Consider the following 18,023-nt stretch of genomic DNA (forward strand, 5'->3'; position numbering starts at 1 on the left):
ATGAATATGGAGCTTTTGTGAATGCTTGAAGTATTGACGATTGAGTGTACTAAATGATTGCCATTTCACTGTCCATTAGTAGAGTCAAGAAATACATGCACATAGGATTTATCAAGCCCATGTACCATTTGTATCCTGTGTTGTAGGTATACATTTGTAACAGTGGGGTTTAAGCGCTGCCAAAATGACCACGCCATTGGCTCTAGAGCTTTTGGTGTTGTGGTTTGCACGTTGGATTTGTGATCCGGCTGCCCGGGTTTGGCGCGGGTTCGAATCCCGGGAGTCGGGATGTTGTTTCTTTCTGTTCTACTCGCCCCTCTGGTTGTTTCACATTGTATGATGTCTGTGTGACCACCTTGAAGTTGACACTAAATTAAAGAGCTATTTTGTTCGTTTTCCCAATAAGATGAAATCATTTTTTCACCATGTCTTTGATCTTAGTTGCCTTATTTGTGAATTGCACTGTCATATTTGCTATTTTGGAGAATGATACCAGGTCAAAATTTTTTCTTACTGCTAAGGGAGTCATTTCCTGCCGGTGTAGTATTTATGGATATCACTATTTTGGATGTTACGTTCAGTGCTAACATTTTTGCCAGTTTTAAAGGTAATGACCAAAAGGCACAGTTCAATGCCTCGTAGGATCCTCTTTTGTAACATGCTAGTAGTGACATAGAAATAATAATGGGATCATATTGTACAATGTATATTCCAAAGCTCGTTGGTCTAGAAGTTGCTATAATAGTCGGTATTGTGGTCAAATGGACAAGTAGGTAGTCTAGTGAGGCATTGAGATCAGGGGTTTAATTTGGTCCGTTTCATTCCTGGTGTTCTTGCCTAGACATTCTTGGGAAAGGCACTTACCCAGATGTGAAAATGGGTACTTGACTTTGATTTGGGAAGTAAAAGGCAATGGAAGGTTAGGGATGGGCTCCTTCCAAAAGAGGATAGACGGCCCACTGTGCTACCTTTACCTTTGCCTACCTTTTAAGATACTACTGACTCCATGATATTGTCATGTCTCCAGAGACCGTGTGGTGAGGTTCAGAACTGCTCTGTCCAACACCATTCTGGATGTGCTGAAGGGCAGAGGATGGCAGGAGGTCCAGGGGTAAGTTTTCACCAATGTTCTTTCTTCCCGTGTTCTTTTTTTCCCTTTGATTTGATTTGATTTGAGCTATATGGCTGTACATCTTGATAACGAATGAATGAACAAATGAATAAAAATGTTTTTAATTTTGACACTCTTAGTTACATAAGTTACAACTATCAAGCTAAATCTTTCATCAAACTACAATTGAGTACTAGTATGTTCCACCTGAGTACTTCTGATTGCTATTGCAAACTACTAACATCTTGAATGTACAGATACATGTAACAGTAATACCCTATATGATTCAGGCCACAGATATTGCTTATTTATCCATTGATAGTTCTGAGACAGAGTGTTTCCATTGTTGAGAAGATGTATAGTATATTTTTGTATATTTTCCTTCTTGTAGAGATATGGAGTGGGACTTCTACTGGTGTGACGTGGGTTGGATGCGAGAGGTGTTTGACCACTTCTACATGGAGGAGCACTGCCGTATCAACCACTTCAGGAACCACTATGAAGTGAGCGCTACTTAATATGTCTTCTTTCTTTGCTTGCTGTAAATAACTTGCGAGCCACCGGAACATGTAACACATGTTTTTAGTTCTGTTCATTTATTATACATTGTGTTAGGCCAAGAAGACCCCTACTCTTATTGATTTGTTTTTCTCCGTCTTTCTCAGCTGACACGAAAGAATCTGATGGTGAAAAATCTTAAGAAGTTCCGTAAGCAGGTGGAAAGAGAACAGGGAAAACTAGAGGCCTCCAAGTATCCTTTATTCATCAGATTCTTATGGTTAAAATGTTTCTCTTTGCTTTACATTGTGATGTTCTGAAATAAACTTAATGCATTTGTATTTCACTTTTTATCATTTGTAAGAAAATTAGGGACAACTATCCTGTAACAGGAAAGAAAGTCAGAAACAAAATAGTGGTATCTATGTATTTTTATTTGTTCAAGATGATGCCAAAAGGATTATAGGTACATGTATGAATTATCACTAGATGTCTTGTAAGGAATAAATTTTGCTGTTTGCAGAAAGTTTGAGCTGCAGTACTCTTCAAGTCTGCAAGGAGATGCTCTTGATCCATCAATGATTCATCCCATACCACTTCAACAAATGGATTTAACTAAATGTCATGATTGTGTTTTCTTCCTTGACCATGTGTAAGATGTGATTTCTTCCCTACAACATTTGAACTACCAGTAAGTACATTTTCTAATATTTTGAATTGTACGTATCTTTTAGGATTCCTTCAAGATAACATAGTCGTAGCTTTTTCCCAATTTATGAAGTACTAAAAGTGTTTCAACACAGTTTTCGACAGGTTACAGCCATATTTTATTTCTGTACAGAAAGGTAGAGAAAGACAGTAGGGTTGTGTACCTAGAAGAAAAGTACAAATGTATGTTTCAATTGATTGACAGACTTTATATTTATGAAGTACTAAGTATAATTATTGTGTTTCTCTCCCGATGTGTCTCCCCAGTCAGAGTACCACATGTTTGTGGAAGAGTTCAAAAGGAACCTGGGAAGCCTGTGGATCATGAAACCTGTAAGCAAGTTTATATTATTCTCTCTCTTTGCATTGAATGATTTGGTCATCTTTTGGCCCTCTATATGATATCCAATAATATTTTTGTATCATGTCAAGTGAGCTGGTCCAAAATTTGTATTTGTTGTCTTCATATGTTGTATAGGTAGATAAATAGACCTTTGTTTAAATTTTGAAATTAAAACTTTTGTTAATGTCTGTTTTTTTTCCAGATTGCCAAGGCTCAAGGCAAAGGAATCTTCCTCTTTAGAAAGCTGAAAGACATCACAGACTGGAAAAAGGTGAGACTGATATTGTGGCTATACTTGTTACTTGGACCAAATGACAATAGCTAAATGGTCATGATGTCTTGGCACTTTGCACGTCATATACCATATTGTATAACATTGACTTTAAAAGTCTTCCATACATTTTGAATGACATCCATCACACTTCCCTAACATCACTAGATGATGCTAGTGATGCTGAAGATGAGTGATGGATGTCATTCAAAACATCCAGAAGTGTATCTTATCCAGTTGTAGCCATGAAAGCCCCTTATAGTTGTAGAGATTGATTTGTTTCTGAACCTGAGAGTGTAACCTTCATCAACATAGTTGAATAGCTTGTCTGTTTAATACAATATCATACAAATAAGGATATTTTCTTATGCATTTCAAGGAAAGTTACAAGTCTCAGGAGGAGAGAAGAAATGATGATAAGGAGCCGGTTGAGACGTACATCGTACAGAAGTACATCGAGAACCCGTATCTCATCGGGGGCAAGAAGTTCGACCTCAGGGTGTATGTGCTGGTCACCTCTGTAAGTCATGTAACAACTGGATTTTACCCTGTACCTTTTACTTTCAGTACTGCAACAATACACCTTTCTCACGTGGCGGCCATGATAGATCAAAGACGAGGTCAATGAGGCAAACAGACAAACCTTATTTCTAAAATCAGCTCCCATTTAGTTTTCAACAAAACCACACACATTTTCACAATATAATATCAAATAATAAATATTATAACTAATGTTATGTACCAAAATATGTAGCAATTTAGAGCAACGTAGACTGATCCCAAAGTCCCTTAAGAGATGCAAAGTAAAAGCATAATAATTCAAATATTTGATGGACCATTCTTATTGGTGACTTTCCTAATTGCCAGGCTTCCATTGCTTGAACTGCTAATTATGATGGACAGTCTGTTGTTTGCCTCATTGAACTCGTTTTAGATCTATCATGGCCACCGCATGAGAAAGGTGTATAGAATTAGTGGGTAGACTCCTCACTTTAGAATTAGATACTGCTTCTCCACTGGAAGTTGTCCAAGTAAGACCATGTTGATTTGATTATATGGACGACATCCGTGCACATATAAATATTTGTCCATTTCAACGGAAACAAAGATGAGTGCTACCACATTCACCTCATAGTAATTTGGGTCACGGCTAGGCTTGAACCCTTGAAAACTTTGCATTTTTATATAAAAAATACAATGTAGTAAACATCTATCTTGAAAATGTCCACTGCCTTGTTTCTAAAGTTTAATTTGAACTCAAAGTTTCTAGCAGCTACTAAGGCCACACCAATTTAATTTCTTGGTTCACTGATTTTTTCATAAAAAATATGGAGCGAGAGGGCGAAATAAAAATAAAAATAAAAATTGTAAAATGGTTGGGGTAAAGGTAACGGCTAATCCAAAACATAAAGAAAAGAAGTTTTCAGCTTGAAAAAAGTACAAAAACACTATTTTTGTACAGTAACAGCACCTGTACCCACACTTTAAGGAGCTTATAATATAAAGGCCAATTTGCTACACCAGAAAATTGGTGAATGGTTTCATTAATGGTGAAAATTTGCTGAGTGGTAATTTTTAGTTTTATTTTTTTTCCCAAAAAATAGGAGCGAGCGAATCCGTGAACCAAGAAATTAAATCGGTTTGGCCTAATAAGTTAAATGCAAAGTTACTGTTAGTGCCATCAATATTTGTAGTGTAGTCTTCCTCTTTGAGAGAAGTTTGTTGACAATTGTTCTTTGACATGTTGAAGGTGGTAGCCTTCTCTTCAAACCAAGAAACCAGTGATACAAGGACTCTAACCCCTTTTTTCATTATTCTTATTTCCTTCCAGTACATCCCCCTGAAGGCCTGGCTGTACAGGGAAGGGTTTGCGCGTTTCTCCAACACCAGATACTCACTGGACTCCATAGATGACACCTGTATCCTCTATCTTACCTGAGAAAGAGATTAAAACTTACAGGGAAATGGCACAAATATATAGTCTATATAGTTTGAAGAAGAAAATGTTACAAGAGTTTGAATGGAAAGATTTAGTGTTCAGAAATCTGTATGGTGTACTTCTTCCCATGTAATCACTTCTGCTACACTCTTCCAATCCATAACTCTCCATTTCTTCTGTATGATGTACTTAAAGTGATAAAGATGTGTTTATTTTTATTAATCAAATCTATACTGAAAACACATAATTGCTTTAAATTTATTTTATGATGATATGATATATGTCATGATACAAAGTCAAGTATTTAAATACAAAGTATAGTTCTGATTATCAAACAAATTAGAGTAAACTTTGAAAAAAACTGAAGGATCTTGTTTGGGTATCACTCCTTGACCTGTTCCCTCAGACATCCATTTGACTAATGTGGCTGTACAGAAAACTGCTCCTGACTACGACCCAGAGAAGGTGTGACAGTTTTACAAACAGTTTTTATAGTTTTCTCTAATCATTGCTCCAAAATAGGCAAATGTAGGTATTTCACAAGTGTTTAAACTTACACCCCTCTTGTTTCCTACAGGGCTGTAAATGGTCCCTGAACCAGCTAAGACAGTACCTGATAGCAAGACATGGGATAGAGGCGGTAAGGAACTTTACTTTTCTGTGTTCTCAGTCTTTGCTGTCAATTCAGTCCATACATTTGTCCAGTGCAGTATGGCTGAACCGGTGCAATGGCCGATTGGGTAGAGTGTTCGCCTTGCATTCGGTAGGTCGTGAGTTTGATCCCCAGCCGAGTCATACCAAAGACTTTAAAATGATACATGCTGCTTTCTCTGCTTAGCACTCAGAATGGAAGTTAAACACATGTCACTGCCAGCGGACTAGAATCCTGCTGTAGTGGCTTGCACAAATGTGTGGCCCAAGGGCTACAGAAATAGTGATGGCTGCCACCCCTAAGCATCTGCACAGATGATCAAAACAAGCTGGAGCCTAACCTCTCCTAATGTACATGTATTCAAATAAAAACAAGTGCTTTTAAAAAAGCTGGCATTTTGCCAATGTTTGCGTGTGTGAACGTTTTTTTCTAGTTATTAGAATGTCATATAAATAGAACAGAGTAACTAAACCTGATATTGGCGCATGGAGAGATTCACATATGTGCCTGAACTGCAGCAGATCTAGACGCCACCTGTTAAAATTTGCGTGAACTGCAGCAAATTTCACTACACATTGCCTGTTTATGAGTGAGCTCTGTTGCGGGGCATTTTAAAATTTTTTTAATAATTTTATTTCTATTCGGCAAAAAACGAAGCGGCGAATCCGTTAACCAAAGAAATAAATTGGTGTGACCAAATGGATGTAAAAATTAGTATTTTAATGGATGTAAAAAAGAAAAAAAAAAGTTGAAAAAAATCTGCCTCCCCGGATTCGAACCGGGTGCATTGGTTTAGAATGCGTAAACTTTACCACTGCGCTAGTGCGAACATGTTGAAGAAATGCCTGTTTTAACAGGTATACAAATGTTTGGCATGGATTGAACAGGTCCGTTCATCTCAACATCACAACGGCTATGCAAAAAATATGTATCCTTAACAAGTGGGTAAATGTTTTTTGTCTTCAGTGCCTAGATGTGGCCTTGTGTTAAAAAAAGATTTTTGTCTCCAGGTGGAAGACATGCTAAAGAAGATGAACGACATCATGATTAACGACAAACACTGCTTCAAGAGTACTTAAAAATAAAACATGAATCCTTAACAAGGGTAACCATTTTTGTCTCCAGGTTGAAGACATGCTGAAGAAGATGGACGACATCTTCATCTACAGCCTGCTGTGTGTGCAGAAGATCATGATTAACGACAAACACTGCTTCGAGCTGTACGGCTATGACATCATGCTAGACGACAAGCTCAAACCGTACGTAATATGTTGCTGTAAATTCTTTTATTTTCGTGGAGGGAAAACAAAAGGATTTTTTGTGTATGGAGTTTGCAAAATGATTCTGTTACTGTAGTAATGCAATGGAAATCTGAAATGCATATTCAATATGTCATGATCTTTGGATATGGCCACAAACATTTCAAAGTTTCCAGTACACAGAAAGACGTAAGCTCTTTGTTTTCCTTAAATGGTTATGTTTTTACATACATTGTGTACATTCCCTCAACATGTATATAGTATGAGGCAAAATATGATGCCGATCTCTAAAAAATTGCTGTCTCAACGTTTGCATCTACTTTGTCTTAACTTGCCTTCCCTTTGTTTCCTATCGGGCTACTCAAAATTGTCTTCATCCCCTTTGCATATCAATTCATAATTCGGGTATAAAACCTGCTCTCCGTCAAGATCTCTTCAGTGTCACTGATGAAAGTAAAAGGATTTTATCTGAAATGTCTGACTGACAAAATCATATCCAGTTGCTTGTGCTATTTGGGCATCTTTATCACCTGGATGTCTATCCTTCATTGACAACTTACTGTCTCTTTCCCCAGGTGGTTGATCGAGACAAACGCCTCCCCCTCGCTCACAGCCAGTAACCAGGAAGACTACGAGCTGAAGTGTCGGCTCCTGGAGGATACGCTAAATGTGGTGGACATGGAGGGAAGGTGAGAAACACTATAACTAGATAATCAATCCGCCCTTTAGGATTTCAGGTGCGGCATGCACCAGGGTAGAATGCACTGGATAGGTATATAAGTGCAAACTTCACTGTACTTGTGTCATTTAGCCTCTAGCCACTGAAGAAGCTATACATAGCGAAACTTGTTTGGCCGACAGGCTGAATAAAAGTTCAAAACTTGAACTATGCGGCTCCAGATGTCTTTCTGAGGGACGACTGCAGTGTGCAAGATGTCGGTAGCTTGAGGGACGAATCTACTCTACTATATACTAGATAATGATATATACTGTCAAACTTGTACAAGTGACCACCTATTACATAAGGACCACCTGGGAACCAAAGCGAAGATGTCATCATACATAGCTTGAGGAATGAGTTCACTCTACTTTTACATTCTCTTACATATTAAAGGACAAACTGGCCATTGATATACATGCACTTCCAATATAGATTTACTACAGATGGAGAAATTCTGTGTTTCTATTTTTTCCTAGGCTCACAGGGAAGGAGAAGAGAATCGGTGGGTATGACTTGATGTGGAACGATGGACCAGTGACACTGGAGGAGGGAGGACTTGACTGTATGTCTGCTCCAACCTACACCACTAATACACATCTAGGTAAGTACCATGTGTATTTATAATCATTTATGTTGATAGATTCATTAGGACTCGATGTAATCTGCATCTCTGATATATTTTTTCTGACCCTTACCTCCCTCATGACCTCAATAAAAAGTGGCCTGCAGGCCAATTTGACCTTCAAACAAAGCACTGGGACTGTATATGACTGGATGAGAACAAATAACTATTTGTGTAAGGCTGTAAGCACAGAGGCTTGCTGTACACGAAATATTCCCTGCATTAAAAATCTATATCTATTCAAACATTCATCATTTATTCTTTCCCCTGTAGGTTGTTTTAATGACAGAGAGAAGCAGCTCAAACAACTGTTCCGGTCCCTGCAGATGGCCAAGAAGACCACAACTGTATAGATTAGATAATGATTACAATGTAATGCCACACCAATTTATTTCCTTGGTTATTGAATATCAAGACAAATTTTGCAAGCTGTCAAGATGAATACAGATGGCAACTAGGGAGGAAAACTTATTACATTTTATGTATCAGTCCTGAAATTTTATGCACCAATTAAGGTGAAGCCCTCAGGGTCTGCTCTTGAATTAAGGTTTTAAATAAGTGTTATTTTTTTTAAATCTGAGAACCAACAAATAAAATTGGTGTGGCCTAACCATTGTTTGCCATGCTTGATGGTCTATCCAAGTTGCCAGAATTATGATTATTATGAGATTACATCCTTGAACAGTTTCATCAGGTTCAAAGTTCTTTGTACACAACCAAGTTTGAAGACTGACGTTTCAGACTGCATTGTATTGTAAACCCCACAGGTACTACCTATCTGCATGTGTAAATACTTAACATTTTGGACTGCATCTGTTAACAGGGACACCTACTTGTAACTTGCATAACAGTACCAGTTAGAAGTGTCCTAAGGATCTGACAGATGGTCACTAAAATGTTAGTATTGAAATGCAATACTTGGTTGCATGGAATTGTGTACAAAAAACTTTGTTATCTATTATGTAATTACAGTAACATAATCATGACATCAGAAACCTGCACATTTGCAAGTCCAAATATTCCAGGGTTGACCAGACAACATGACATGAAGTACTGACAGCTTATAGCAATAATAGGCTCATGAAATGCCCTTTTTGTTGAGTTTGTCAAAAAGTTTGTTGTTCTTCCACCAAACAGTTAGTGTGTGTGTGTACGACTACATGCTCAGTTCTAATACAATATGAGGTGCCTAAAGTGACCAATCCTGCATAGGAAATAGAGAAACTACATGTATGAGAGAGTAAGTCTGGGATTTTTTTTTACATAATGTGATGCACAATTTTCCCACCAAAAATCTTCCAACAGGGCTTTTAAGGGTAGAGAATTCTTAAGTTTTTCCCCCATTCTAAACAGTTTATTCTGTTCATTTTTATCGCTTTGTCCATTTTAAGTATGTCTAAAATTTGTAAATATTCTGTTGGTACTGTATATTGGGAAATTTTGTTTGTGGCAGTATATTGTGTAAATTTGTTTTTGATTCCTTATAGTTCATTTACAATATGTACATTACAGGTGATATAAGAACAAATTCCTGCAAAAGGAAATAAAGTGAGACAAAACGTCTGGCTTTGTGTGACTTTTATTAGTATCAAGTGTTAAAAAAAACAAAGTTAACAACAGTATTATAGTAATATATTATACTTATCAGTCTTATAGGAATTACCTTATTAGTAATATACCCTATTGAGGAATGAATTGGTGAGGATCTGACGTTAGCTTGAGCTGCAGTACACACAAAGTCTGCTAGGTGATGCTCTTAACTTACAGCTGCCTACAATCATGTGCTAAATTAACTAGTGTTTAAGTTAACTTTTACTATATCAGTTTGGCCACAAAAGTGAGACATTCCTGCTCATAATCCCTGAAATATAACGCTCATACGTCTAGCAAAGCTTCATATGACATGGAGTTCCGATGGATAACCAAATGCATTCCTGAAAGTTCACATGGTTCAGATTATCAACATTGAAACTTAAAACAAATAAACTTGACAACAAATCCAGTTATGATCCCCACATTTCTAATGCTGTCGTGGAGCACTTTGAAATTGCTTTCTCTATTGAAACTTTCCATCAAAGCAACAATAAAGTAACTTGTAGTTCCAACACAATACATAAATAAGGGTATAATTGAGACTGTTGGCAAAAAAAAAAAGTCTCCCTGAAAGAAATATAACCAAAACAGTAACACATGTGTTATAACAAAGAGGTTGCCATTGCTGTGATCAATCATAGTCTCACCAACTTCACACATCTTCTCATGATTTAGAAATATGGACTAGTACTACACATCTACCTTCAGTTCTTGTTGCTGATGATAACCTTTCTACTTTCCTCTGTTGGACTGAGACCTTGTAGAGTTGGGCATAGACTTTTCAGCAGGCTTTTAGCCAGGCAGGTGTACGGGTGTACATTGTACACCCTGTTAAAAAAATAACACAAATTGTACACCCTTACACTGGGGAGCACATCCTCTGACAAGCATGGAATTCTGATTGACCAGGGATGCTGCAGGTCACATTTGGCCTGTCTTACAGTAAATTTGCTTCATTCCCCCAAATTTGCACCTCAAAATGTGGGAAATGATGTTTCAGAGAGTTATAAATTTCAGAATTTTCTGAGTGAGGATGTCCCCAGACCCCCTACAATACTCGCGCCTGCAGCGCTCGCCTAATGGTAAGAAATTTGGACACCCTATGAAAAAATCCTAGCTAAAAGCCTGCTTTTCAGCACTTCCTGAGGCATCATTAGATTCATCCAAGACATCTTTTGTATCTGCCAGAGCATCAGAATTCTTCTAAAACACTTTCTTAAATGTTTGATTTCTCATCTTCTTTGTTTATATTGGAATTTCCAGGATGGTAGGTTTTCATGTGCCACCTGAGGGAGTTATACTGCCGTCCGCTGTAGTTACACAGACTACAGTTGAAAGGGTTGTCACCCGTGTGTATCCTCATGTGAACCCTCAGGTGTTCAGATCTGCGGAACATCTTACCGCAATACGAACACTGGTGGCTGCGCTCGTCCGTGTGCACTTTGTAATGTGAAGTCATCGTCGACTTGACACCAAACGATTTCTTACAACCCTCATAAGGGCAGTGGAATCGATTTCTGTCATGGACACTAAGAACATGCATTTCCAAACCACGTTTCTCTCTAAAAGAAGACTTGCAGTTTTCCACATCGCATTTGTACGGTCTTGCCTCGCTAAGTTTAAGCTTGTGCATCTTCATATTCCAGTTGGTGAAGAACTTTCCGCAATGATCACACAAAAACAACTTGTTCCCCTTCAGGTCCAGTTTGTCTCTGCTTGGCAGGTGTGTCATCAGGTGCTTGTTGAGTCTTTGTCTTGTGTGAAACTTGTCTCCACAGTATTCACATGTCTCTGGATGGGCCTTGAGCTTATGTTTGAAATATGACACTTTGCTTGTGAACTTTTCCTTACACTTGCATACCCAGGATGTCTTCTTTTTCCACTTGTTTCCGTTTTGTTTCCTTTCCAGTTGAAGCCGGCATTCTGTCTGTTCTAAACGATCACTGTTGCTCTTGCGCCTCTTGTTTTTGTTTTTAGAAGATTCTCGCTCACTTTCTTCAAAGTCATCTTCTAATTGATCTTCCCCCTCCTTTGCCTCAGTAAACTGAGATGTAGTGTTGTAACAGTTATCAATATTCGTGTCTTGTCCACTTTCCATCTCATCTTGAATGCCAACTGTGCAACAACCCGACAAGGATGGTGTTTTTGTGCTATAACAATCATCAAGTTTCATCTCTTCTTCGTCTCCCTTCTCAGCATCAGTACCAATTGGATCACAACTTAGAAGTTGGGCAGTGCTGTTGCAGCAATTAACAAGACTTCTCTCTAGCTCGTCTACTTCCTCCTCCTTGATATCATTTGCGATAGTACCACAGCTCGGTTGGGATGTTGTGTTGATGTCAACGGTGCCGATCCTTTTCTTTTGGTCATCTTCTTCCTTAACAGTCTGTCCTGTGTCAGGTATCCTGATTTGTCCAGTTGCGTCTTTGGCCATTGACTTTTTGATAAGCTAAAAGGGTGAACAATTAAAAAAGTTAATTTTGATCTTGAATACTAGTAACATAATGCAACTACATGTAAATGTCACAACCAAACTAGATATGACGATATAACTATTATTCTTGAATATAAAATTTAATAAAAATACACACACAAATATACTAGATGAATTTATTGGATCTCAGTGTTGCTATTGAATACACAAACTTATGTATAGTGTTTCAACATTATGAATATGATAAATAATACTGATGAGGATGATATAGAACCTACATGTATATAACTTCCTTGTCTTAACTTTTAACTCGTTGGGACAAGGAGGTTGGTTGGAAGTGAAACGCATTTCCGTTGCAAGACTTCAAGGTTTTACAGGAATAAACTATTCATTTATTCATTCCCACTAACCTGTGTCTCAGTCTGGTAAGCGTTGGTATCCAACTTGTCATTTCTTGTTGTTGGTGTGGATGCGCGGTCAACCTTGCCGGCCAGTATCTTCCTTCTCAGCTGCAGTGCCTGCCTTGCTATCCTTGCCTGTTTGGACTTCTTTCTTCTCACTCGTCTCCTCTTTTTGTCCCCCATGCCGATGGACACTCAAGTATGATTTTCAATGAAAGAAGCAGGCGACACACAGCCAGAGAAGCCAGGAAAATGCGCACGTAGTCAAGAAATAGAGCAGGAGAACCGATCAGTCCTAGGAACAACTGGGCTTTCCCTCCCTCCAAAACTATGGCATAATTTGCTGCCAAAAATTGACCTCATATTACTTTGACTGATACATTTTCTAGTCCCTCGATGCCCCCCGACATGCGTGAAAACTAGATCCAGCTACCTCATCTCCCCACAGCCCTGGAGACTGGTAACTAAGGTGCCTGACAAGTAAAGATAGATGCAGAAACGTCCAGTCACTAGAGCTAAATTTTCTTCCCGCCACTGTCACAGCTGTCAGCCGCAGTTCCAACATGACCTTTGACCTAAATGATCTTCCTGGTTCAATGTGTCTAGAAAAGTATGTATTTGTGAGATAAATAAGTAGGTAAAAAAGGTAGGTACAAGGAGGTAAAAAATCTTTGACCACAAAATTACTTTACTGATGAGAATGTCGACGAAAGCTCCGATAACAGGAGTTATTGACTGATTGCTTGTAGTTTCTCCTAACTGTGGACTATACCAAATGTATCCAAAGGTAAAGATGGAAATAATACAGTTAATCATAGTGTTTTGTGCATTTACTTTTTTTATATCATGTGTATGCATATGACTATTTTTATATAGTTAAACATTTGGTTGTAGTTTGTAAGCTTTGACACACATATCAAATCATGCTTCAACCCCCTTTAATGTTGGTATCAACTAAATTATCATTAATCTCCAAGCAGATCCTACGGTGACATAAGAATAGATAGTGTCAAAGCTGGCTAAGGAGGATAGCCGGCCAACGGGAGTCAAACGGGCACCACAGCATACACAATCCTAGGCCGGCTTCACTACTCTGTCAGCCTTTGATACTATCTAAGGAACCCAGGACATCTTTCATTAATCTCTGAGCAGATCCTATGGTAGCATATAAGAATATTATGCTACTGTAGGATCTGCTTGGAGATTAATGAAAGATGTAAGTATAATTTTCTTATGCTACCGTAGCATCTGCTTGGAGATAAATGAATGATGCCCTGGGTTTGCTGGATCTTTTCATTATACTGGCCATAAAATTCTATTGGAAACATATATCTAGAGCCTCAACCTCTCTAATTTTATTGTTATGTGGTGCATGGAGTGGCACTATGCTTTCTAAGTTGAGGAACTTAACTTTCAACTTGAGAAGGAGAAAAAGATATTCATTCATTCCTTTTTTTTAATATGGGTGATATCAAGGAGCTTGCTTCATCTTACGAAGGATAGAGGCAGAAATGCCCAAGTACTTGACAATGGAGCTTTCATCATTGGTGATATCAGTGAAAATGCCCTGACCTCTACAAGGAAATAAAATGAGAAACTACACACTGCATACATGTTGTACATCTGGTTAGTTTTTATTTGTCTGAGATATAGATATAGGAACTTGTGGTAACAACAAGATTATAGGTGTGCAAAAAGTACAAAGGATTAAATTGAAACCCCAAAACAACTAAATATATAAAAGTACAAAGTAACGTTAGACAGAATGACATAGTTATAGGTATATTGAATAACATGCACTTCGTGTGCATTATATAATTTCTACCAGAGAAAACTGCTTTCCCCATTAACACATTACACCAATGAGAAAAGTTTTAGTATTCAAATGGACTTTCAAAAACTTTGATGAGGGTATATTTCAGTTATTCCAATGGAAAACCTGCTTTACTTATTTCCACCATCAGCTTACTAAAGAGCAAATCGACTTTTCTAGTATCTACACAGATGTGTAGTAGTTTTCCCTAAATGGGAATTGCAAAGTCGTAAGATAAACTGTTGGTCTACCTGAAAGAATATCATAAACTTTTTCAACAAAATGGCACCTTTTGTTACAAAGAGGTAGCCCTTGCTATAGCTAATCATCATCACCACTTCACATAAAATATTCTCATGATTCTTTTAAATCTGCAACGTCAACTTCCAGTTCTTGTCGATTAATGATCTTCATTTTGCCCTGTGGGACCGAGACCTTGTAGAGTAGCACTTTTCACCACTTCCTGACACACTATCTAAATTTTCATCTTTATCAGCCAAAGCATCCCTCTCCAAAACTTTCTTCTTTGAGTTTTCATCTTTTTTGTTCCCTGAATTTTCACAGTGTTCAGGATGGTGGGTTTTCATGTGCCACCTGAGAGAGTTATACTGCCGTCCACTGTAGTTACACAGGCCACAGTTAAACGGGTTGTCGCCTGTGTGTATCCGCATGTGAACCTTCAGGTGCTCGGATCTCCGAAACATCTTACCGCAATACGAACACTGGTGGCTGCGCTCGTCCGTGTGCACTTTGTAATGTGACTTCAGCCTCGACTTTTCACCAAACGTTTGCTTGCAACCTTCATGAGGGCAAGGGAACCGATTTCTGTTGTGGACAGTAGCGATATGATTTTGCACAGCTGCCCTATTCCTAAAAGTAGACTTGCAGTTGTTAACAATGCATTCGTACATTTTTACCTCGTTAAGTTTCAGCTTGTGCCACTGCAACTTTTTTTCGGTGAAGAACTGCCCGCAATGGTCACACAAGAAAAGCTTGTTACCCCTCAAGTCCAGTTTGTCTTCGCTCGGCATGTGCGTCTTCAGATGTTTGTTGAGTAATTGTCTTGAGCGAAAGTTTTCCTCACAGTATTCGCACGTTAAAGGATGGGCCTCTAGTCTATGCTGGTTATATGAGGTTTTGCTCGTGAACTTTTCCTTACACTTGCAGACCCAGGATGTCTTTTTTTTCCCCTTTTTTCTGTTCTGTTTCCTTTTATTAAGCTGCCGTAGACGTTCTGTCTCTTCTAACCAATCAGCGTCATTCTTGTTTGCCCTCTTCTTTCTCGCTGGTTGACCTGTTGTGCTAGTTGTGTTCCCAGAAGCCTGCTCCATGTCTGCTGATGGCGACGTCTCTTCGTTCTCAGAGCTGGAGCTCTCCAGAACAAGGCTCTTCTTGAACCCCCTGAAACAATGTTAATGAGTTATAATAAATTCTTAGGCAGACATAGTACAACTTCTTTTAAGTAACAGCATCTCTTGAAGTGAGATTAATGAGAGCATACTTGGCTTAGGGCTGTAAAAATATTACTGTAAATGCATTTCAATTCGCCGGGATTTAATTTCATGGTGGTTTTAAGTTCCCTGTAGCACCACATGCTGTAGTCTCTTACTGCCATGGAAAAATGTTTGCGGTGGTTCTAAGTTTGCAGTAAATTTGCAATGCAAAAACCACGAACATAAATCCACCGGGAAAATTTCTGCATTTACAGTACCTCTTTAGGTGCATTGTCCTGACTAAAGCGCCTAGTGTACATGTATATGTATCTGAACAAGCATAGTACTACCAATAGTGGACATTATTTTTCTATGTAAAAAAGATAGGTAAATCTCATCCCAAACATGAAATTTAGGACTTCAAGTGTTTATGTCGAATAATATGTAGATGAATAAAAATAATGCGAATACACAAATACAAATAAATGTACCTTTCCTGCAACAGGTCTGCAGCAGCCGCTGCCCCCCGGATTCTGGTCTTCTCAGGAGTCATCAGAACTAGGCTTTTCTCGTACCTGATAACCTTGTACCCAACGGGTGGTACGAAAGGTTTGCTTCTCGAACCTTTTCCCAAACCTCGAACTTCCTGCGATCGTTTAGCCAATGCTCTGTAGCGTTCACGTCTCTCCCTCTTTGTTTGTTTTCTCTTCTTTTTGACTTTCCCAGCAACCGACTTTTTTACTTTCTGTTCCTGTTTGTAGGTTGGCATGTGTGTTTTCAGGTGTTTTGCAAGCCATTTTATTGAACTAAACGTTTTTCTACAGAGTTCGCATGTATTTTGGGCAGTTTCTTGCTCATATTTGTTATATGTGTATGACGAGCTCGAGGCAAGGGTTTCGTTGCTTGCAATCCTACTGCTTCTCCTGTTCATCAATGTCTGATCTTGGCCACCTTCCTCCTCAACCTCAACACCAACTGTACTAGAACTAAACTGGGACTGTGTGTTGGTGTTGTAATAGTTTCCAGGGTCTATCCCTTGCCAATCCTCTTCAGTGGCAAGTGTACAACTCAACAGATATGGTCTGTTGATGTTGTAACTATCATCGAGCCTCATTGCTTCTTCATAAGGTGGTAGGAAAGGTTTGCTTCTGGAACCTTTTCCCAAACCTTGAACTTCCTGCGATCGCTTCGCCAATGCTCTAAAGCGTTCACGTCTCTCCCTCTTTGTTTGTTTCCTCTTCTTTTTGACTTTCCCAGCAGCTGACTTTTTTACTTTCTGTTCCTGTTTGTAGGTTGGCCTGTGCGTTTCCAGGTGTTTTGCAAGCCATTTTGTTGAACTAAACATTTTTCTACAGAGTTCACATATATATTTTGGGCTGTCTCTTGCTCATACTTGTTATACATGTATGACGAGGCATTGCCTGCAATCCGACTGCTTCTCCTGTTCATCCAGGTCTGATCATGGCCACCTTCCTCCTCAACCTCAACACCAACTGTACTAGAACTAAACTGGGACTGTGTGTTGGTGTTGTAATAGTTTCCAGGGTCTATCCCTTGCCAATCCTCTTCAGTGGCAAGTGTGCAACTCAACGGATACGGTCCGTTGGTGTTGTAAGTATTATCTAGCATCATCTCTTCCTCATCTTTCACCTCAGCATCAGTACCAACTGCCTCACTACTCAGCAGTTGTTCACTGCTATTCCAAGAAGTCACAAGGCTGTTCTCTTGCTCATCTACTGGCTCCTCTTTGATATTATTTGCGACTGAACTGCAGCTCAGTTCGGATCTTAGGATGTTGTTGTCACCGTTGCCAAGATTGTTCTCTTGGTTACCTTCTTCCTTAATAACACTCTGTTGTGTATCAGATGTCGAGGTTTGTCCAGCCTGCTCTTGGGCCATGGGCTGGGGTGACTCTTTCTTGAGCTGGAAGAGTGAACAATGTTTAAAAGTCAATTTTTCATCTTGAATAACATAATGGAATCAAATGTGACTATGGATGAATAAGACATGAACTAATGCAGGGTTGGGCAAGTCCTCTTGTCCCATTGCCCAGGGCAAGTGAAAGTGCTGATCGGGCAAGCCCATGTTCTACCCCAATGTTGCCCAATGGGGCAGGTAAGATTTTCTACTTGTTACTTCTCACAGTCAAGGCATCAAACATTGGTCAACCCAGAGAAATTGAGCCAATGATACAGGGAATTCCATTACTGTATGTGAAAAAAAAT

The 18,023-nt window shown here is 38.8% G+C and overlaps 4 protein-coding genes across 4 annotated transcripts in view; 1 reads left to right on the top strand and 3 right to left on the bottom strand.

The window, feature by feature from the left end:
- LOC118417530 (probable tubulin polyglutamylase TTLL9) overlaps positions 1 to 9,447 on the top strand; it is an 11,165-nt gene extending 1,718 nt beyond the window's left edge. Inside the window, exons 4-17 of the mRNA XM_035823117.1 lie at positions 1,028 to 1,111; positions 1,503 to 1,614; positions 1,777 to 1,862; positions 2,267 to 2,300; positions 2,585 to 2,650; positions 2,863 to 2,931; positions 3,311 to 3,451; positions 4,763 to 4,850; positions 5,277 to 5,335; positions 5,448 to 5,510; positions 6,648 to 6,781; positions 7,357 to 7,470; positions 7,979 to 8,103; positions 8,398 to 9,447. Of these exons, the coding sequence (XP_035679010.1) occupies positions 1,028 to 1,111; positions 1,503 to 1,614; positions 1,777 to 1,862; positions 2,267 to 2,300; positions 2,585 to 2,650; positions 2,863 to 2,931; positions 3,311 to 3,451; positions 4,763 to 4,850; positions 5,277 to 5,335; positions 5,448 to 5,510; positions 6,648 to 6,781; positions 7,357 to 7,470; positions 7,979 to 8,103; positions 8,398 to 8,477 (1,255 nt within the window). The 3' untranslated portion in view covers positions 8,478 to 9,447. The remainder of the gene's footprint in view (positions 1 to 1,027; positions 1,112 to 1,502; positions 1,615 to 1,776; positions 1,863 to 2,266; positions 2,301 to 2,584; positions 2,651 to 2,862; positions 2,932 to 3,310; positions 3,452 to 4,762; positions 4,851 to 5,276; positions 5,336 to 5,447; positions 5,511 to 6,647; positions 6,782 to 7,356; positions 7,471 to 7,978; positions 8,104 to 8,397) is intronic.
- A 238-nt stretch (positions 9,448 to 9,685) lies between these two features.
- LOC118417482 (zinc finger protein 595-like) lies at positions 9,686 to 12,735 on the bottom strand. Its single transcript, XM_035823057.1, has 3 exons — positions 12,562 to 12,735; positions 10,846 to 12,166; positions 9,686 to 10,494 (listed from the first exon to the last, which is right to left on the bottom strand). The coding sequence occupies exons 1-2, from the start codon at positions 12,733 to 12,735 to the stop codon at positions 10,934 to 10,936; spliced, it is 1,407 nt and encodes a 468-aa protein (XP_035678950.1). The 3' UTR covers positions 9,686 to 10,494; positions 10,846 to 10,933.
- Positions 12,736 to 14,163: 1,428 nt separating this feature from the next.
- Positions 14,164 to 16,670, bottom strand: LOC118418035 (zinc finger protein 271-like). Its single transcript, XM_035823829.1, has 2 exons — positions 16,290 to 16,670; positions 14,164 to 15,766 (listed from the first exon to the last, which is right to left on the bottom strand). Exons 1-2 carry the CDS (start codon positions 16,565 to 16,567, stop codon positions 14,776 to 14,778), a joined length of 1,269 nt encoding a protein of 422 aa, XP_035679722.1. The 5' UTR covers positions 16,568 to 16,670; the 3' UTR covers positions 14,164 to 14,775.
- Positions 16,671 to 16,687: 17 nt separating this feature from the next.
- The window catches only part of LOC118418036, a 3,641-nt gene continuing 2,305 nt past the window's right edge, over positions 16,688 to 18,023 (bottom strand). Inside the window, exon 2 of the mRNA XM_035823830.1 lies at positions 16,688 to 17,721. Within this exon, the coding sequence (XP_035679723.1) occupies positions 17,068 to 17,721 (654 nt within the window). The 3' untranslated portion in view covers positions 16,688 to 17,067. The remainder of the gene's footprint in view (positions 17,722 to 18,023) is intronic.

Source organism: Branchiostoma floridae, chromosome 6, assembly GCF_000003815.2.
Source record: "Branchiostoma floridae strain S238N-H82 chromosome 6, Bfl_VNyyK, whole genome shotgun sequence".
Classification (NCBI taxonomy): Eukaryota; Metazoa; Chordata; class Leptocardii; order Amphioxiformes; family Branchiostomatidae; genus Branchiostoma; species Branchiostoma floridae.

Coding starts and splice junctions, on each gene's coding strand:
- LOC118418035 (XM_035823829.1), bottom strand. CDS start 16,567: ATGCCAACCTACAAACAGGAACAGAAAGTAAAAAAGTCGGTTGCTGGG. Junction 15,767..16,289: donor GCAGACCTGTTGCAGGAAAG/GTACATTTATTT, acceptor ACATTGTTTCAG/GGGGTTCAAGAAGAGCCTTG.
- LOC118417482 (XM_035823057.1), bottom strand. CDS start 12,735: ATGGGGGACAAAAAGAGGAGACGAGTGAGAAGAAAGAAGTCCAAACAG. Junction 12,167..12,561: donor CTTACCAGACTGAGACACAG/GTTAGTGGGAAT, acceptor TCACCCTTTTAG/CTTATCAAAAAGTCAATGGC.